Source organism: Mesoplodon bidens (genome assembly GCF_964165515.1).
Source record: "Mesoplodon bidens genome assembly, chromosome: 15".
Taxonomy (NCBI): Eukaryota; Metazoa; Chordata; class Mammalia; order Artiodactyla; family Ziphiidae; genus Mesoplodon; species Mesoplodon bidens.
This window is the reverse complement of record NC_138171.1, coordinates 44058454-44078824: the sequence shown is the minus strand read 5'-3', so window position 1 is coordinate 44078824 and position 20371 is coordinate 44058454. Positions and strand designations below refer to the sequence as shown.

Genomic DNA, 20371 nt, shown 5'->3' with positions numbered 1-20371 from the left:
CAGTTCTTGATTATCTTTCTAGAAATATTCTATAGGAATTTGAGCACTTATGTGTAATTCGGCCCAAATGGGAGCATACTAACCACACTGCTTTGCACTTCACTATTTTACACTTGACATATTTTTTGAATATTGCTCAACAACATAGATTAATAAGCCTCATTTTTTAAACATTTAAAAAAATTATATTTACTTATTTTTGTGTGTGTTGGGTCTTCATTGCTGCCTGCGGGCTTTCTTTAGTTGCGGTGAGCAGGGGCTACTCTTTGTTGTGGTGTGTGAGCTTCTCGTTGCGGTGGCTTCTCTTGTTGAGGAGCACTGGCTCTAGGCATGTGGGCTTCAGTAGTTGTGGCACACAGGCTTAGTTGCTCCACAGCATGTGGGATCTTCCCGGACCAAGGCTCAAACCCGTGTCCCCTGCACTGGCAGTGGATTCTTAACCACTGTGCAACCAGGGAAGTCCTGATAAGCCTCATTTTTTTTGTTTGTTTGTTTTGTGTTTTTCTTTCTCTTGGCTTTTTTTTTTTTAACATCTTTATTGGTTTACAGTGGTGTGTTTGTTTCTGCCTTATAACAAGTTAATCAGCTCTACATATACATATATCCCCATATCTCCTCCCTTTTGTGTCTCCCTCCCACCCTCCCTATCCCACCCCTCTAGGTGGTCACAAAGCACCGAGCTGATCTCCCTGTGCTGTGCGGCTGCTTCCCACTACTGATAAGCCTCATTAAAAAAAAAAAAACTGTTGCATAATATATCTTACAGCGGCCTTATTTAGGTAGTCCTTTGCTAATGGACATATAGGGTGTTCCCAGTTATCACAAATTTTGCTGCACCGAAGAATCTTTCATCTTCAGTTTTGCCACAGAACTGGAAAAAGAAATCTGTGATGTAAACTCTTTGAGGTGTACTTGCTGAGAGTATATGCATTTTACCTTTTTTTTAAAAATGTGTTTGTTTGTTTCCCCCCTGCCTTCCAGTTTTGAGACGTGACATACAGCACTGTATGTTTAAGGCGTACAGCATAATGATTACATACATCATGAAGTATTTAACTTTTGATAAACATCAAATCATCTTCCCAATTTACACAAATGTGGCGCCTCATTTTTGTTTTTCCATTTTTGGTCTTTTCAAAATTACTTTAAAAGTTATGTAGGGCTTCCCTGGTAGCGCAGTGGTTGAGAGTCCGCCTGCCGATGCAGGGGACGTGGGTTCGTGCCCCGGTCCGGGAAGATCCCACATGCCACGGAGCGGCTGGGCCCGGGAGCCATGGCTGCTGAGCCTGCGCGTCTGGAGCCTGTGCTCCGCAACGGGAGGGGCCACGACAGTGAGAGGCCCGCGTACCACAAAACAAAACAAAACAAAAAATAAATAAATAAATAAAAGTTATGTAGCCTTCCAGCGTATGGCTATAACTGTCAAATTATTTAACAGCCTACATTTTTCCCGATTTGAATAATCATATTTATCATAAACTACATTCCCAGAAATAGTGAGGGCTGCTTTTGAACCCTCTCCCCCACTCTATTAATTAATTAATTCTTGTGTCAGTAATTTCCTGTTTTTATTCCAGTGCTTTGGTGTTTTGATTATCTAGCGTGTCAAATACATCACTTCCACTGTTTTTTTGTCTTTGTTTGTTTTGGGCAGCACAGCATGCAGGATCTTAGTTCCCTGACTAGGGATCGAACCCTTGCCCCCTGCAGTGGAAGCACAGAGTTTTAACCACTGGACCGCCAGGGAAGTCCCCTCCACTGTTTTTAAATATATATATATTGCACAGGAATTTAGGATTTTCAAGTTTTGTTAAAACATTCTTTTGGATGGCAATGAACTTAAGGATTAAACTGGAGAATCAACATCTTTTAATAATATCTTTCCACTCAGCTACATGGTATATCTCCATTTAGTTAGGTCTTATATCCTTCAGGACAGAGATACTATTTTCTTCATACAGGGTTTGCATGTTTTTTGTGAGGTTTACTCCTTTGTAGTTTATGGGTTTTGTTGTTATTGTGAATGGGACCCCAAGTGTATTTTCTAATTTGTTATTGCAATTTGTGGGAAATATACTAACTTTGGGCCTCAGTTTATTATCTGCAAAAGGACAGAAGTAGAGCTACTCAGTAACAGGTCAAGTAAGTGTGGGCTAAACAAAGCGAAATAGATTTGTTCATTGCAGGACTTATCGATGACTTTAATATACTTTGATCACCAAGAGTCTCCAAGAAGGGTACAGGAATTTCCTGTACTTACTTGACCATGGAACCCTTTGTCACAAGACATTCTGAAACAGAGAGAAAACAGTGCACCCAAAGACGCTTCTAGTTTCTAATTTGTCAATCCAGGGATCTCCACTGAACCTTACCTGATGCCCAAACTCCCATTACTTACCCCCGACCAGAACACAGAAGACAACCCAGTGTCAAAGCGAATGCTTTAATGAGTGGTGCTCAGAGGGAGCCATGTCTCTCGGAGGCTGCTGCCAGCCTCCACTGTCCCCAGCTCTTTGTCAGGAAGGTGAGCTAGCTGCCTGGGGTGAAGGGATGGATCTGGAGTCTAAGAGGGAACTGAGGCAAAGGGAGGTTCAGGAAGCACCCTGTAGGGGCGGAGCTCCCAGCGGGGGCCTGGGACTCAGGCTGGCCCCTCTTCAGGCATTCCTAGCAAAGCCACGAGGGGCTCGAGGGGCGTGGGGGTCCCGATGGGCACAGGGTGGGTACGTTCGTGCTTGCGCAGGTCGCTGGCACTCAAGAAGGCCTTGGGGCAGTGGGAGCAAGTGTAGGGGCGCACAGAGCTGTGGGTGCGGCTGTGCTTGCGCAGCCCAGCCCGGTCTGAGAAGCTCTTGCCGCACTGGGTGCAGGGGAAGGGCCGGAGCTCTGGGTGTGAGCGCTCGTGCCGTCGCAGCAACGTCAGCGTGGAGAACGTCTCCTTGCACTCCCGGCATACAAACTGTGGTGGTTTCTCGTCCACCTCCTCACCCCCCACTTCGCCTGCCCCCCCCAAGGGACCAGGAGCCTCCCCAACCCCAGCATCTTGGCACTCCACGTGCTCCACCGTCATGCCCACCACTTGCCACTGGGTGGCCATCACACCACCCGATTCCGGAGGCAGCCCCAGCAGCCCTGCTGCAGGGTCCCCAAGCCCAGGCCCTGCTGCTGGGGCCGCTGAGCCCTCGCCTGCCACGCTGACCGGCAGCGCCAGCCCCACTACCAGCTCCTGCTGCGGGGGAGGCCCTGCGGCCTCGCTACTGCGATGAGTCCGCTCGTGCTTCCTCAGGCTTGACGAGACCACGAAGGACTTTCCGCAGGCGTTGCAGTGGAAGGGGCGCTCACCCGAGTGCACCCGGCTGTGCTTAGTGAGGCTGGCTCGCTCGGCGAAGGCTCGCCCGCACTCCTCACAGCGGAAGGGCCGCTGGCCGGAGTGCACCAGCGCGTGCCGCTTGAGGTCCCAGGACGCGACGAACGTCTTGTCACACTGCAGGCACTTGAACGGTCGGTCGCCTGTGTGCACCCGCCGATGCATGGCCAGGTCGGCCGGCTGCCGGAAGTCCTTGCCACACTTCTCGCAGCGGTAGGGCTTCACACCCTCGTGCGCCCGCTGGTGGCGCCGGAAGCTCGAGGGGTCGGAGAACATGCGGCCGCAGCGGGGGCAAAGGAAGGGCTTCTCGCCAGAGTGCGTGCGCTCGTGGCTCTGGTAGGAGCTGAGCTGCGTGAAGCCCTTGCCACAGGCCGGGCAGCGGTAGGGCTTTTGCGCCGCATGGATGCGCTGGTGGCATGTGAGCGAGGACGAGCGGGAGAAGCTCTTCCCGCACTCTGAGCAGAGGAAGGGGCGCTCGCCAGTGTGGGACCTGTGGGAGTGGAGAGGCCTGGAGTGAAGGTGGCAGCCCATCGCCCGACCCCCGCCGCCTGTCTGTACTGTATGTTAGGGCCCCCTAACATCGCTGGGACCTTGGACCAATCCCCTAAGGGCTACAGGTCTGTTCCTCAGAGTAAAAAACTTTCAGGCTGGGTGTCTAGGTGTTCTAGATCCATCTCTGCACTCAACAGACCCGGCCCCCCACTCGTACCTCCTGGGCAGCAGCCCAACTTCAAGCCCCGCCCCCTTCCTAGTCCAGGAACCCAGGCCAATCAGACCCCAGTTTCACCCTCCGCCCCCATAGCTCTGCCTCACTCACTTTCCCATTGGTTCCTTCCGATCTCTGGGACTCAACGCCTTCACGCTATTGGTGCGCTCTTCCCAACCCCTTCAGCTGCCCCCCACCCAGCCCAGCGCCCTCACCGCTCGTGGTTGCGGAGGTCCTTGAGTTCCGCGTAGGCCTTGCCGCAGCGCTCACAGCTGTAGGGCCGCAGGCCTGCGTGTGTGCGCCGGTGCTTGCGGAACACCGAGGGGTCAGCGAAGCTCTTGCCACAGTCGGCGCAGGCGTAGGGCCTCTCGCCGGTGTGACCACGCTGGTGGATCTTGAGCTTGGAGAGCGCGCCATAGGCCTTGGGGCAGTGCGCGCAGCGGAAGGGCAACTCGCCGGCGTGCGAGGCCAGGTGCACGCGCAGGCACACGGGCTGCATGAAGCGGCGACCGCACTCGGGGCAAGGGAAGGGCTTCTCGCCCGTGTGGCTGCGCCCGTGACTGCGCAGCTCTGGTGCCGTTTTGTAGGCCTTGGGGCACAGCGGGCACGCATACGGCCGAGGCTTCGCTGCTGCACCTGATACCTTGTCCCCGCTGGCATCCTCCGCTTTGGGGTCTGTCTCTGGCTTCAGCTTTGCCTCGGCCACCTCCTCTGTGCAGTCTGCAGGCCCATGTGTGGCAGCATGGCGTGCTGCCCGGGGTGCATTTGGAAACGTCTTGGTACAGGACAGGCACTTATAGCGGCGGCCAGAGCGCTTGTAGCCAGGGGCTGGGGACCTCTCCTCCGAAGGCTCTACCTCCATGGCCTGGATGGGCGGGGCTTCTCTGCAAGAGAGGCAAAGTTAGAAGCCACACCCCTTTCCAATTCTCCAAGGCGTCTCCTCACCAAAGCCCTCTGAGGCCTCAGAAGGAACTCTATCTTATCTGCATTTCCCACCCAGGATGCAAACATTCCTGTCTCTCTGCGCTCAAGTTTCCTCTCTGGTCTGTTCACTGATGAAAGGAGCTGGACCAGGTGACCTCAGAGGAACTAAGAGAGGAAGCGGGGATCATCGAAATGCCCACCTGCACTTCCCTCCCTAGCCTCTGAGCTTCTCCAAACCCTGTGGTATTCCCAGAAGGCCCAGGCTCTGTCCATCTCACCATCTTCCTTCTACAGCTCAGAATCCAAGACCTGTGCAAGGCTGCAGACACGGAGACACGGAGGCTACCTAGATGTGGGTCTGGCCTGAAGGTCTCCAAGTGCTCAGGAAAGACAGAGATAGGTCCAGAAGAAGGCAGAGCCAGTGGGCTAAATGTGGTGATTGGCACCATCTGTCTGGAAGGGATAGGTCCCCAGCGTATGTATTTTTGTCCTTCCCCTCTGGTTGGTTAGCTTTCAGAGGCAGCAACTGTTCACACAGAATTCTGGCCTTGCACAGCTGTAAGGTGCTCCACCCCAGATAGGAATCCTGGCCCACCCTCTGCTCTGGAATGGGTCTTTGGTTCTTGCTCCCATAACTCTGGTAATGGGAAGTTCAATTACTCTCAAAGCAGCTTGAGCCATTGCTAGCAGAAGTTAGAAGTCTCTGTCTCATACTCAATGTATCTGCTCTGGCCTGGCCTCCTGGGACACCCACTCTAGCTATGGCCCCTTCTTTCTCTGTTCAGAGCCCAGACAGCCTCCACCCAGCTGCTCCTGCAGATCATGGCTGGGAGGAAATAGGATTAACAGCTGCATTAGTCTTAACACCAGCTCATCCTCCCTGGGGGATGAAGGGAAGAGGATTACAGCAGATCCACTTAAGATGCAGCAGCTGCTGGGGCAGCCAGGGTGGGGGGAAGGACAATGTTATAGAGAGGGGAGGGGAGCCAGGTGTGTCCAAAAGATGGGCTGGGAGGTAGGAGGTTTGTATTCTAGCACTCCTTTCTAGGCCTGTTTCCTCATCTGTATACCTCAGGGGTTGGTGTCTTCTAAGTTATGACCCAGGGAGGATGCAGGAGTCCCCGGGTGATTGGCAAGGGCTGCATCTTTAGAATCAGCACCCTTCTGCCTGGTGGCCCTGCCTTAATCTCCCACCCCTACACACACAATCTAGTGTGCACAGGCAGCCGGAGTCTTCTCTCTAAGGTACCATGTGATGCTCTGTCCCCTGCTCAAGAATTTTTCATGGCTTCCATCACACCATGCAAGTTCCCAGGTCCTTCCTGGCTGTTATGAATCCTACCAATCCTTCCTTTGAGCCTTACTTCCCAAAGGAAGGTCTTGCATCTCCCCTTTGGTTTCTGGCCTATATCCCACACAGCTCTGTTCCATCCTCAGCTTGGTTTTTTCACTTTCCCCACTAAATCCTAGGGCTGGAAGGTGAGTTAAAGGGCTTGAGGCCCAGCCTTCTCCAGGGCTTGAATTCCACCTAGTTTCTAGGGAATCTGCCTATCCTTGGATGAGGCCCTCACTACCTCCTTTCTAGACCATCTCTGGACAGTCTGATAAAGTTTCTCCTAAATAAAAATGATAGCCTGGGACTTCCCTGGTGGCTCAGTGGATAAGACTCTGTGCTCCCAATGCAGGGGGCCCGGGTTCCATCCCTGGTCAGGGAACTAGATCCCACATGCATGCCACAATTTAGAGTTCACATGCCACAACTAAGGAGCCTGCCTGCCACAACTAAGACCTGGTGCAACCAAATAAATAAATAAATATTTTAAAAAAGAAAATGATAGCTCACATTTACCGGGCACTTGCTAAACAATAGGCAACATCCTAACCTTTTTACATGTATTAACTTACTTGCACTTCATGTCAGCACCATGAAAAAAGTTCTGTTATTACCCCCTTTCACAGATAAGGGAACTGAGGCCCAGAGAAACAAGTTACCATTGTCGTTAAGTGCAGTCTCCGAAGCCAAACTGCGTGGCTTCGAATCTTACCTTCCTCACTTCCTAGCTGTGCAATTTACTTCATGCCGTAGGACCTCAGTTTTCTCATCTGAAAAAAGGGAGGTAATAACACTACTTACCTCACAGGGCTGGGTGAGGGCTGAATGAGATAAGAATAATTACTGCCCTCAATTACTGAATCTTCTCAGAGCCAGAAACCTTGCTGAGTGTGCAACCTTATTTAATTCTCTCATAGGTTCCTGAGATAGGGATTATTGTCCTCATTTTACAGAGGAATAAACTGAGTCTCTGAGGTTAGTGATTAACCTATGGTCACATACCTAGTAACTCATGCAGCTGAGACTTGAATCCAGGTGTTTAATTCGCCTTGAGTAGCTGGGCCCTTCCAGACTTATCTGCTACCTGGGCCAGCCCCACGATGACCAGAACCCTGAGCTCAGGTTACACCTTGGTCTCCTCTCATTCCTGTAGAAGTCCCTGGAGACCAGAGCCAGCACCCTTTATGTTTCTGTTTCCCTCTCAGAGGGCTGGACCCGTGGGTTCCAAACTCTGGGCCTCAGTCTTCCCATCTGTGAGCCAGAAACCAGGTAGCTGGAGGGGTAAATCCCTCCTCCTAAGGCACTTCCCAGGGGAAATAGTAGGGGCGTGTCAGGCACAAGCTCCATAAAGAATGAAGGGTCAGGTAGGCTAGGCCCCTGTCTAAAACCCCTCCATTGGGAATTCCCTGGTGGTCCAGTGGTTAAGAATCTGCCTTCCAAAGCAGGGGACGTGGGTTTGATTCCTAGTCGGGGAAGTAAGATCCCTCATGCCACGGGGCAACTAAGCCCATGTATCACAACTAGAGAAGCCTGCACGCCACGACAAAGACCCAGTGCAACCAAAAAAAGAAGTATTAAAAAAAAACAAAAACCCATCGTCAGGGGCTTCCCTGGTGGCGCAGTGGTTGAGAGTCCGCCTGCCGATGCAGGGGACACGGGTTCGTGCCCTGGTCCGGGAAGATCCCACATGCCATGGAGCGGCTGGGCCCATGAGCCATGGCCGCTGAGCCTGTGCTCCGCAATGGGAGAGGCCACAACAGTGAGAGGCCCATGTACTGCAAAAAAAAAAAAAAAAAACCCATCATCAGCTCTTCACTTCCCTGTTCACGGAGGACTCTTCCACCCACCACTCCCTAGAGTGATTCTGTGAACTCCCTGCATGAAAATAATCATGCAGGGAGCATGGGGTAGGACTCAGAAATCTATTCTAAACATGCTTTCTGGGTCATTCCAACTAACACTCATTTAAGAACCTTAGGTTTTCAGAAGCTTCTAGGAGAGAGGCATTTTTAATACACCTCTTTTTCAGATGTGGAGATTAAGACCTCCGTAAGGGAAAAAACTTACATAAGGACACATAGCTAGTCAAGGAGCCCAGACTCAAACACGAGTCTTCAGGTCCCTGGGCTGGGCTCTTTCTCTACCAGTCTTCATTTACTTAAGGTTTATTAGCCAAATCATGAGACTTTCCACTGCTCCCAGGACAAAGACCAATATCTTTTCCATGGCAAGCAAGGCCCTGAACTATCTAACTCCTGCCTATCCTATCTCCCACTCCTCTCCCCTTGGCTCACTAGGCTCTACCCACACAGGCTCCCCCTTTTTCCCCTCAAAGACTTAAATTCCTTCCCATCTCAGGGACTCTGCACTAGTAGTTTCCTCTGCTAGAAACATTATTTCCGAGGGTCTTTGTGTAGCTATCTCTTTGATTCCATTTGGGTCTCAGCTCCCTGTCACCTCCTTAAAGAGGGCTTTCCTGACCACCTTTCTTAATGCTATCTGCACCCCTGCTAATCACTCTCTATCCCCCTCCTGTTTAATTTCCTTCATGTTGCTCATCTGGATAACATTCCTTGCAAATTTACCATGGGCCAGGTATCATTCTAAGCATTTTATGTGTGCTACTCAAGCTAAGCCTCACGATGGCCTAGGAGTCTGTTATGGATGAATGTGCGCATGCATGGAAGAAAGGCCATGTGAGAACTTAGACAGAAGGTGGCCACATACGATCCAAGAAAGGAGCCTTAACCAGGAACTGAATTGTCCAGCACCTTGATCTTGGACACCTCAACCTCCAAACGATGAGAAATAAATTTCTGTTGTGCCCCCCAGTCTGTTATGTTTTTTTGTTTTGTTTTTTTTTTGCGGTACGCGGGCCTCTCACTGCTGTGGCCTCTCCAGTTGCGGAGCACAGGCTCCGGACGCGCAGGCTCAGCGGCCATGGCTCACGGACCCAGCCGCTCCGCGGCACGTGGGACCTTCCCGGACCGGGGCACGAACCCACGTCCCCCGCATCGGCAGGCGGACTCTCAACCACTGCGCCACCAGGGAAGCCCTGTTATGTTTTGTTGTTGTTGTTGTTGTTATGGTAGCCCAAACAGACTAAGTTAAATGGTATTATTTTCCCCCCATTTTTCAGACAAGGATACTGAGGCACACAGAAGTGAAGAAACTAGTCATAGTCACAGCCAATACTCAAAGCCAGGTGGTCTGCCTCCCAAACTTCTGTCCTCTGTCCCCTGCTTATTGCTTTGCTAGCACTTATACATTTTATGGTTCAGTTGTTAATTCTCTGTCTCCAGCTTGAGAGTCTAGGCTGGCACAGAGCCAGGAACCTTTATTATTCTGTATCCTCTACACATAGAACCATGCTTGGTGCCCAAAACAAACTGAACAAATCAACCTCCGAGGCAGTATTTGAACCCAGGTCTATAGCCTCTGCCTCCTCCATAGTAGGAGTTTGTAAGAATGTCGGTCAACAACTATTTAGTAACTGAATTTCTCTGCTTCTCCAAGTTCACAGGGTCCAAATATCGCCCCCAGTACCCCACAGTGGATTCATTGCTCTGGTGAGGGAGGCTTGTCTTTGTCTTTGTTTACTACTGAATTTAGGGGGCGGGAGACGTCCTGCTGCATGAACAGGCTCTAAATGCCAGGGATGCAGAGATTTAATTCCCAGAGTTTAGAACCCTGCGGGCAGTGATGAGGTGAAAAGCCACTTTTTATCCTCTCTGCACCTCAGTCTCCCCACCTCTAAACAAGTAGTTACCAATAGGCCTCACAGGCCATGAAAGATCCGGTGAGACGGCAGATGGGGAACTGTGAACCATGCAGAGATAAGAACTAATCATCTCCTAGGCATCCAATCTGGTCAGTCCACAACCTAATCCCAACCCACTTTTCCAGCCTCACCTCCAGAGGCAGTGTGCCCCTCCCGACTGCGACCTTAGCTCCAGCCACAATTCTCAAACTTCACCACCTAAATACATCTCCATATGCAGTTCCCTCTGCTTTCTCCCGTGGGAAAACTCTTTTGCATCTTTCAAATACCTGCTTCCCCAGTGCCCTCAGGAATACTTAATAGACTATAGAGGTAAGAGCGCCATGGCTCTCTGGGCCTCAGTTTCCTCATCAGTAAAATGAGGTCTCTGAGGCATGTGGGAGTTTTAAGGTCGTTAGAGCCGAAAGCTGCGGAAACATTGCGCATTCTCGCTCCCTGCAACTGTCTACGTGTCGGAGCCCCCGGCAGACAGACAGCCCCGCAGGGCAGGGCCCTGGGCTGCCTCTTCTCAGGAAAAGCCCTGGGAAAACGTGGAATCGGAGAACGTGGCAAGAAGGAGTGAACGAAGGATGACAGAATGAACAAATGAATGGACCGAAGGCCATACTTTGGACAAAGGCCGGCAAGATGGCGTTCTCTAGGACCGCGGGAGGGGCGGCCAGGACCTCGACCGGGGAGGGGGGCCGCCGGCGCCGGGGACCGTGCTTGGAGGGCCGCACGCCTGGGACAAAAGCCCGCAACATGGCGGGCTCTAGGACCCTCGTGCGCGCACGGCGCAAGGCGGGCAGCCGTGCCGCCCGAGCCCAGGCGTCTGCTGCAGCCGGTCCGCCGGGACAGCCGGCGGGTTCTAGGACCCGCTGGGCCCAGAGCCCGCCCGCCCGCGCCCTCCCGGGGCCGCACTCCTCCCGCCCCGCCCGCGCCGCTCGCGCCAGGCCAACCCCATCTGCCCTCTGCACCCACAGGGAAACTGAGGCCCGCTCGGATTGCGTCCGCAATGGGACTGCCCGGGGGTCCCTGCGGCTTCCCGCCGGCATTTCCTACCTGAACAGACTGGGGTTGGTTCTGTGGCGTCAACGGCAGCTCCTCTCACCGACGGAGCTCGGGACACAGCCAGGGAGCGGCAGGCACTAGGACCCAGCTTGGGGGGTGGAGGGAGGGACGGGAGGCGGGGCCGGCGAGCGGAAGTGGAAGGGAGCTTTTCCCGCTAGGGAGGAAGGCAAAGTTTATCCGAGCACCGCCCCCAGCCGAAGGTGGCGGAGAAACACCTTGCAGGGGGTCTCTGTGGGTGCTAATGACAGAGGACACCGGAATAGGTTTACGGGATGCACCGGCTATTGCTAGCCTAGGGATAGATCACCGTGAACTAGAAGGTGGGAGGACAGAAAGGCCATGCCCAAGATTTGTAGTACCTAAATCCGCTTATATTCCACAACATTTCCCTTAATAGCAAGGAGTAAATGACGCTCCCTTCAATTGTCTTTAGAAGTTTTACAAGAAGCCCCAGGAAAAGTCGCCAAAATACTGAGGCCAGGGCTGCAGAACCCTTTTTATCCTCTTCTGCGCTCAGCCAATATGCACCGGAACGATTTTAGCGGCTCTTCCCGGAAGTGTGGCTAAGGTTAGTGCAGAACGACACAGCTCTTTGACCTACGTGGGCGGGGTCAGAGTCGCGCGTTAGCCGCTTCTCATTTAGCACCGGAAATGTGTCTGTGTAGAACCGGTGCTTGGAGGCGGGACAGAAGCTTTTTTTAAGGCGGAAGTTTCGCGGGGAAGCTTTTGCGGCTAGGACACTTCCTGTTTCCTAGTAACAATAGGAAGTGTCCGCGGAGCTGGGGGGTAGACTGCTGGCTCGTGCCAGCTGCGCCTTCTTTCCTCTACGTCCTTCCTTCTCCCCCTCTCCTTTCCCTCTTTCCCTCCCCTGCCACCGCCCAGGAGCCCTGGCAGAGTGTGCGTGTGTGGGAGCTCGAGAGCCCCTCCACAACCACCCCTTGGGGCGCGCGGCTGCAGTTAGGGTGAGGGTCCCAGTGCGCAGGCGCATTCCCGTTCGCGGTCCCCAGCGGACGCACCCGCGGCGGGAACGAGAAGGGGCCACCGGTGTGAGGTAGGGGTCCTAAGAGAAAACTGGCCGAGGAGATGAGTGAGCCAAGAGGACCTTATTGGTGGTTGATTAGGAGAGGCGACTCTTGAGCGAAGGGGCTTTGTGAAGTGAGAATTCTGGGAGCAGGTTCAGTAAGGGGGTTTAGAGTCGGAGATAGGAGTTGTATTGGGGTCCCAAGGGAGTGAACAGTCAGAGTCAGAGAAGGCCAAGGTGCTGTAGGAGGCATGGGGGCCTGCCATGGAGAGAGCAAGGGCTTTGGAAAGAAGATTGAGTCAAACGGGCTGGCTTGTGTGTAAACTGGGATAGCAGGCACTGCAGTGTGTTGTGAGGACTAAGTGACATAACGAATATTCTTTACTTAGCACAGTGCCTGACACATGGTAATGCTTAGGTAGCACGTGTTGCTGTTGTCATCAGTATTATGAGAGAAGGTAGAAGAAAAAATGAGAAGGGATGGAGAGGCGTAGGAAAGATAAAGGTTGGGGGTGAAGAACCAGAAAGGAGATGAAATTTCCAAGATGGAAGATCGTTTGGAATCCGGGGAACCCAAAAGAGTCTTTCAGAAAGGTGACTTTGTGACCCTGAAAGGAATAGGGCAGGTGGGGGAGCAAGCCAGCCCTTTCTCTGAAGGGGGCCTCTCACCTCACCTCTCAGGTCCGAGGCTGTCAACTGAAGAAAGAAGCTGCTTTTTCCATGCCTCTAGGCTACTCTTTAGCTGAGGGGTGAAGGAGGGAGGATTGGACTTACCTTATAGAAGGTCCTAGGAGAGGTACAGGTTTCCTTTTAAGATGTCGCAGAAGATAGGTTGTTTCAGATTTATAGAGAGCAGAGGGTTAGGGACAGGAAGGCTTTTGGGATTTGGTCTGAAGACAGAATAATAGGTTTGTGATCAGAGGTAGGTTGCATTCCTTTAGATGTCAGTTTCCTTATCTATACCTCCAGAGATGAGTCAGGCCTAGAGGAGCTCCCATGTTTGGGGAGCTTGTATGCAGGGAAGTATTAAATGATGGTGCTTCCAGAATAGATCCAGTAGAGAGCAGGTCTCTGGGCATTGCTGCTTGGGGAACCCATCTGTGCCCTCTGGTGAACTTGTTGCTCATAGAACTAGAGGCAAAGTTAATTCAGGCCTTCCTTCTGACCACTGCCCCCCTGTTCCTAGGACTTGGACCCTCCACCAGAGGAAGATGCTGCTGCCACCTGCCTGCTCTTCCTGAACCTTCAGGTTTCTGCCACACTGCCCCATGGAGGACACGCCCACCTCACTCAGCTGCTCTGACTGTCAGCGCCACTTTCCTAGCCTCCCAGAACTGTCACGGCACCGAGAACTGCTCCATCCATCTTCCAACCAGGACAGTGAGGAGGCTGACAGCATCCCTCGGCCCTACCGCTGTCAGCAGTGTGGGCGGGGCTATCGTCACCCAGGGAGCCTGGTCAACCACCGCCGGACCCACGAGACTGGCCTTTTCCCCTGTACCACCTGTGGCAAGGACTTCACCAATCCCATGGCCCTCAAGAGCCACATGAGGACTCATGCTCCTGAAGGCCGCCGGCGGCGCAGGCCTCCGCGCTCCAAGGAAGCCACTCCATGCCTCCAGGGGGAGACAGTGTCCACTGACTCCTGGGGCCAGAGGCTTGGCCCTGAGGAAGGCTGGGAAAACCAGAAGAAACATACTGAAGAGACATCTGGCTGTGAATCTGGGCCAGACCCTAGGGCAGCTCTGGGCACTTGGGAAGATCCACCCACCAGACAAAGAGAAGGCTGGGAAAGCCAGCCAGATCCTGAGGAAGGCACAGAGGGCTGGGGGCCCACCACCAACTCTGCCAGAGACCCACTGCTCCCCACCCCGGCCAGCAGTCTCCTTAGCAATTTGGAACAGTATTTGGCTGAATCAGTAGTGAATTTCACAGCGGGCCAGGAGCCCACCCAGTCGCCTCCTGCTGAGGAGGAGCGGCGGTACAAGTGCAGTCAATGTGGCAAGACCTACAAGCATGCCGGGAGCCTCACCAACCACCGCCAGAGCCACACCCTGGGCGTCTACCCTTGTGCCATCTGCTTCAAGGAGTTCTCTAACCTCATGGCTCTGAAGAATCACTCCCGACTCCATGCCCAGTATCGGCCTTACCAGTGTCCCCACTGCCCCCGCGCCTTCCGGCTCCCCCGAGAGCTGCTGGAACACCAGCAATCCCATGAGGGTGAAAGTCAGGAGCGGCTGTGGGAAGAGAAAGGGATGCCCACCACCAATGGGCACACAGATGAGAGCAGCCGGGACCAGCTCCCTGGTACACAGATGCTGAATGGCTCTGGGGAGCTGAGCACCTCTGGGGAGCTGGAAGATAGCAGCCTAGAGGAGTACCGGCCATTCCACTGTGGGGACTGTGGCCGTACCTACCGCCATGCTGGGAGCCTCATCAACCATCGGAAGAGCCACCAGACAGGTGTCTACCCCTGCTCCATATGTTCCAAGCAGCTGTTCAACGCAGCTGCCCTCAAAAACCACGTGCGGGCTCATCACAGACCCCGGCAAGGAGCCGGAGAGGATGGGCAGCCATCAGTACTGCCAGCTCCCCTGCCGCTGGCTGAGGCCACCCACAAAGAGAAGGAGGTCCCCACCACCACCCTGGACCACCGCCCTTATAAGTGCAATGAGTGTGGTCGGGCTTACCGGCACCGGGGGAGCCTGGTGAACCACCGCCATAGCCATCAGACAGGAGAGTACCAGTGCTCACTCTGTCCCCGCAAGTACCCCAACCTCATGGCCCTGCGCAACCACGTGCGGGTACACTGCAAGGCTGCTCGCCGCAGCACAGGCCCAGGGGCTGAGGGTTCCCTAGGTCGCCGCAAGGTGGAGCTCCCAGCTGACCCAGTGGGAGCAGAGGCAGCCCCCCGTTCAGATCAGGGACCTGGGTGCAGACGTGAAGAGGGGGCCACCGATGTCCCGCCAGCAGCAGATAGGACCGCGCCACAGATGTGTAGCCTGGGTGGCATGCTCTTTGAAGACGCTGAGAGTCTTGAACGTCACAGCCGGAGCCATGGGGAAGGGGAGAATGGCAGGACCGAGACCAGGGGGGTGTCACCTCCTCGAGCGTTTGCCTGCCGAGACTGTGGAAAGAGCTATCGCCACTCAGGCAGCCTCATCAATCACCGGCAGACCCACCAGACGGGAGACTTCAGTTGCGGGGCCTGCGCCAAGCACTTCCACACCGTGGCCGCCATGAAGAACCACATGCGCCGCCACAGTCGGCGGCGGAGCAGGCGGCACCGGAGGCGGGCTGGCAGTGCTGGCGGTGGGGGAGAAGCTGAACTCCCGTCAGGCAGGAGCTGGGCCCCAGAGCTGGTGGAAGACGGTGAGGGCCTGAGCCGTCCCCAAGACCCTTCAAGGCAAAGTCTGAGTGGAGCCGAAGGCAACGTGGAAAGTGATGGGAGCTGTTTGCAGGCTGCAGCTGAAAGGGACAAATGTGGGCTTGAGAGGGATGAGGCCTGTTTCCAGGGTGATAAAGAGAGCAGCGGCACTGAGGAAGGACTGGAAAGGAAGGAGGCCTGTTTCCTTGACAACTTGGACATCCCAGGCGATGAGGAGAGCAATGGGACTCGCTTCTGTGGTGGTCCCCCTGGGGTGGAGGAAGACCAGAAACCAGCCCCTGGCCAGCCCAGCTCCCCTTCCCACTCTGCCAGAGCTGCCGCTGGCTGGCAAGCTGAGGTCTCACACACGTGTCCTGACTGTGGGCATTCTTTCCCCCACGCTGCTGGCCTGCTGAGCCACAGGCCCTGCCACCCACCGGGCATCTATCAGTGCTCCCTCTGCCCGAAGGAGTTTGAGTCCCTGCCTGCCCTGCGCAGCCACTTCCAGAGCCATGGGCCCGGGGAGGCAGCCTCCGCACAGCCCTTCCTCTGCTGCCTCTGCGGCATGATCTTCCCTGGGCGGGCTGGCTACAGGCGTCACCGGCGCCAGGCTCATGACTCCTGTGGTACGACTGAGGGCTCAGAGGAGGAGGGGGAAGAGGAAGGAGCAGCAGGGGCAGCCTCCACCCATAGCCCCCCACTGCAGCTCTCGGAAGCAGAACTGCTGAATCAGCTGCAGCGGGAGGTCGAGGCCCTGGATGGCGCCGGGTATGGGCACATCTGTGGCTGCTGCGGTCAGACCTACGATGACCTGGGCAGCCTGGAGCGTCACCACCAAAGCCAGAGTTCTGGGAACACCAATGGTGAGGTTCCCAGCCTCATTCATCACCCGGGAGAGTCAGGTGATGCCACGGGGATGGTTGCAGATGGCACCTTTGAGGGCACGGTGACCTCTTTTTCTGGGGAGGATGGAGACACAAAGTCTGGAGAGGGAGTAGATGCCATGCTTGCAGACAGCCTTTGTATGCAGGGTGGGGAAAGTTCTCTGGAGACCCAGCCCCGCCCCTTCCGCTGCAACCAGTGCGGCAAGACCTATCGCCATGGGGGCAGCCTGGTGAACCACCGCAAGATCCACCAGACCGGAGACTTCATCTGCCCCGTCTGCTCCCGCTGCTACCCCAACCTGGCTGCCTATCGCAATCATCTGCGAAACCACCCGCGCTGCAAAGGCTCTGAGCCCCAGGTGGGGCCCGTTCCAGAGGCAGGAGGCAGCAGTGAGCCCCAGAACATGGCAGAGGAGGGCCTCGGGCAGGCAGAAGTGGAGAAGTTCCAGAAAGAACTTAAAGTGGAGCCCCTGGAGGAGGTGGCGAGGGTGAAGGAAGAGGCCTGGGAGGAGACCACTGTGAAGGGGGAGGAAATGGAGCCGAGGTTGGAGACCGCAGAGAAGGGCTGCCAGACTGAAGCCAGCTCTGAGCGGCCCTTCAGCTGCGAGGTGTGCGGCCGGTCCTACAAGCACGCCGGCAGCCTCATCAATCACCGGCAGAGCCACCAGACCGGCCACTTTGGCTGCCAGGCCTGCTCCAAAGGCTTCTCAAACCTCATGTCCCTCAAGAACCACCGGCGCATCCATGCGGATCCCCGGCGTTTCCGCTGCGCCGAATGTGGGAAGGCCTTCCGCCTGCGGAAGCAGCTGGCCAGCCACCAGCGGGTCCACATGGAGCGCGGTGGGGCTGGGGGCTCCCGCAAGCTGCCCCGGGAAGATCGGCCCTTTCGCTGTGGGCAGTGTGGGCGGACCTACCGCCACGCCGGCAGCCTCCTGAACCACAGGCGTAGCCACGAGACGGGCCAGTATAGCTGTCCCGCCTGCCCCAAGACCTACTCCAACCGCATGGCCCTGAAGGACCACCAGAGGCTGCACTCGGAGAGCCGGCGGCGCCGAGCTGCGCGGTCCCGGCGGGCAGCTGTGCGCTGCGCCCTCTGCGGCCGGGGCTTCCCTGGCCGGGGATCTCTGGAGCGGCACCTGCGAGAGCATGAGGAGGAGACGAAAGGGGGTCAGGGAGGCCCAAACGGCACCGAGGGCGGTGAGGAGAACCTGGTTGATGACCAGGGACTAGAGGACAGGTGTTGCGGTACTGGGTCGGTACCCCTGCTGGAGGCCGGAGTCGTGAGGCCAGTGGAGCAGAGTCCAAGCCCCCTCGAGGCAGCAGGTTTAGAAGGCACAGAGCCAATGTCCTGGGGCACGGGGAAAGCAGATGGGCGGCGAGGAGACAGAGGACCGGTGAATCATGATGGAGATTGGGTTTCTGGGGGTCCCGTACCAACCAAGCCGGAAGACGAGTCAGGGGACAGTGTCCCCAGGAGTCCTTGCCACCTTGGCAACAGCCAGCCCAATGGACCTAGTCTGATTCCCATGGATAGCTGGGACAGTGGAGACAGCAGCCCTCAGCCTCAGCCGGAGAGCCACTCCTTTTCCTGCAGCCCTTGTGGCAAGACCTCCTGCCAGTCGGAAGGGCCCTTGAACCACCACAACACCCATAAGACAGACCGTCACTATTGCCTGCTCTGCTCCAAGGAGTTCTTGAATCCTGTGGCCACCAAGAGCCAGAGCCACAACCACATGGCTGCCCAGACCTTTGCCTGCCCTGACTGTGGCAAGGCCTTTCGGTCCCACCATGAACTCGCCAGCCACCTGCTGACTCATGCCAGGGGCCTCAGTCAGGTGTCGCCCCAGATGGAGGCCAGAGGTCCCAAAGCTGGGGCTGTGGAGGATGAGGTGGATCTCCCTGGTCAAGTCCGGAAGGCTCCATCAGAACCCCCCAGGGCCCCAGGAGAGAATGCCGGGAGAGCTAATGGAGGCCAAGGCGTCAGGTCCGCAGCGGCTGTGGACGAGGAGCGGCCCTTCCGCTGTGCCCAGTGTGGGCGTTCCTACCGCCATGCCGGTAGCCTGCTGAACCACCAGAAGGCCCACACCACTGGACTGTATCCCTGCTCCCTCTGCCCCAAACTTCTACCCAACCTGCTGTCCCTCAAGAACCACGGCAGGACCCACACGGACCCCAAGCGCCACCGCTGCAGCGTCTGTGGCAAGGCCTTCCGGACAGCTGCCCGGCTGGAGGGCCACGGGCGGGTCCACGCACCCCGGGAGGGGCCCTTCACCTGCCCCCACTGTCCCCGCCACTTCCGCCACCGCATCAGCTTCCTGCAGCACCAGCAGCAGCACCAGGAGGAGTGGACAGTGGCCAGCTCTGGTACGGGGGCATGAATGGGCTTGGGCAGAGGATTGGAGGGTCCCAGAGGAGGCGGGCACACAGTAGAGGGTAAAAACTGGCCCCAAGGGGAGCAAGGAGTGAGAGGATCACTTGGATTCCAGGAGGTGGCCAGGGCTGGGATGTAGAGAAAGCTAGTTTGCAGATGCTGCCTTTTGAGTGGCTGAGATCTGAACCCCTGGGGGCTACCTTACCCCAAGGTGAATAGGTAGCCTGGTGGGTTGGGGTAGTTGGGGGTGGTAGGGAGTGGTCAGGGGCAGAGGCAGCTGCCGGGGCTCCTCTGCTGTGCCGGAGCCAGAGAGGAATGGTCTTTTTGTTTTCGGAGGGGAGGTAGCTGGGTACCACCTGGCTGCTGCATCCGGAAACTCCCCTGATCCAGCCAGTGAAGTAATGATTTCCAGAGAACAAGATGGTCTAGGTTCTGCTCTTCCCTAGAGTAGGCAAGGAGGCAGGGAAAAAGGAAGGGGGCATGGGAGGTGCCCCCAGACTGTGGCTTCCACGCTGACCTGGTCGGGGAACAGTGTCATTAGTTGGCACCCAGCTCCCTGTCCCTGTTTCCCCGAATCTTGTCTCTGCTCCCCCTCCTCTTTTCTTGGAAACTAGACCCTTGGCCCTTTCCCACCTGTGTTGGCCCACGTTTCTTCTCCTTCCCTTTATTCAACCTTCTTTTCTCTCTGCTGCGCATTTCCTTTTTGGGATCCAACCCTTTCCACCTGCACACCCGCCTCCCCGCTGGCACACCTTTAACTGGAGGACTGAGTCACAGATAATTGTTTCTTTGAAGCCAGGCCCAGCTATAGCAACAACAGTTATCAGCCCCTATTTCCCATCCTCTGTCAAGGGGAATCCCAGGGAAAGACACCTCCGCCCAGCCTTGCTGGGAGGAGTGGGAGAGCCTGTTCCCTCAGCAAGTCCCGGGCTTGCTCTCCACCTCCCCTAGGGATCTGTAGCCCTTCTCCCAGGGCCCCTTCCATTTAGTGGCCCCCAAAGTGGGTGTCCCTGAGATGGTGGGCCCCTTGACCAGAGATTGTCAGGGCAGGAGGGGTGGGTGGTGAGATTCCCCTGAGAGTTCTGATAAGATGGCTTTCAGGATAAAAGATTTCTCGTGACCCCAAGGGAATGAGTGAGGAGCTAGTTAACCAGGTCTGGGGAAATAACTGGGAGTTCTCACACAGGCCTTGGGGGCAGGGGCTGTGGGGAATGGCCTGCAGGGCTAGGGAGGGGGAGGGGTACAAGCTGTGTGGGGTTTGTGCCCTCAGTCGCCTCGTCTCTCTCTCCCCAGGAACCCCAAAGGCACCAGCGGCGGGCAGAGGGGACTTGTCATTGCCCCCTCCACCCACCCCCACGACCCCACTCCTGGACCCTTCACCCCAGTGGCCTGCAGACCTCAGCTTCTCCCTCTGAAATTCAAGTTTCCAAAGATCAGAATACGGGGTAGGGGGAGGGCAGGTTGTAGGGAAAGGCTTGATCTCGTTGTTTTGCTCAGGAGTAGTTTGGGCATCCCCAGCTCTCTTCTCCTCTCCTCCTGCAAAGAGGACCCAGATCTGGCTTCTTTCCCACGG

At 55.7% G+C, this 20371-nt stretch overlaps 2 protein-coding genes across 5 annotated transcripts; one reads left to right on the top strand and one right to left on the bottom strand.

The window, feature by feature from the left end:
- Positions 1-1890: 1890 nt before the first annotated feature.
- Positions 1891-11256, bottom strand: ZNF668 (zinc finger protein 668). 3 transcript variants are annotated; one of them, XM_081256819.1, is made up of 4 exons: positions 11147-11247; positions 7037-7094; positions 4283-4951; positions 1891-3851 (listed from the first exon to the last, which is right to left on the bottom strand). In XM_081256819.1, exons 3-4 carry the CDS (start codon positions 4927-4929, stop codon positions 2639-2641), a joined length of 1860 nt encoding a protein of 619 aa, XP_081112945.1. In that variant the 5' UTR covers positions 4930-4951; positions 7037-7094; positions 11147-11247; the 3' UTR covers positions 1891-2638. The 3 variants fall into 3 exon arrangements, with proteins under 3 accessions (XP_081112945.1, XP_081112946.1, XP_081112944.1); XM_081256820.1 differs by lacking the exons at positions 7037-7094; positions 11147-11247 and adding an exon at positions 7327-7507; XM_081256818.1 differs by lacking the exon at positions 7037-7094 and having other exon boundaries at positions 1892-3851; positions 11147-11256.
- A 45-nt stretch (positions 11257-11301) lies between these two features.
- On the top strand, positions 11302-20369 carry ZNF646 (zinc finger protein 646). 2 transcript variants are annotated; one of them, XM_081256817.1, is made up of 3 exons: positions 11302-11723; positions 13363-18791; positions 20092-20369. In XM_081256817.1, exons 2-3 carry the CDS (start codon positions 13445-13447, stop codon positions 20211-20213), a joined length of 5469 nt encoding a protein of 1822 aa, XP_081112943.1. In that variant the 5' UTR covers positions 11302-11723; positions 13363-13444; the 3' UTR covers positions 20214-20369. The 2 variants fall into 2 exon arrangements, with proteins under 2 accessions (XP_081112943.1, XP_081112942.1); XM_081256816.1 differs by lacking the exon at positions 11302-11723 and adding an exon at positions 11925-12206.
- The last annotated feature ends 2 nt before the right edge of the window (positions 20370-20371 follow it).

What these genes read in the sequence shown, in the direction of transcription:
- ZNF668 (XM_081256818.1), bottom strand. Translation starts at nt 4,929, where the DNA reads ATGGAGGTAGAGCCTTCGGAGGAGAGGTCCCCAGCCCCTGGCTACAAG. An exon ending in GACCTCCGCAACCACGAGCG is followed by an intron (nt 3,852 to 4,282) that starts GTGAGGGCGCTG and finishes CCACTCCCACAG; the next exon opens with GTCCCACACTGGCGAGCGCC.
- ZNF646 (XM_081256817.1), top strand. Translation starts at nt 13,445, where the DNA reads ATGGAGGACACGCCCACCTCACTCAGCTGCTCTGACTGTCAGCGCCAC. An exon ending in GTGGACAGTGGCCAGCTCTG is followed by an intron (nt 18,792 to 20,091) that starts GTACGGGGGCAT and finishes CTCTCTCCCCAG; the next exon opens with GAACCCCAAAGGCACCAGCG.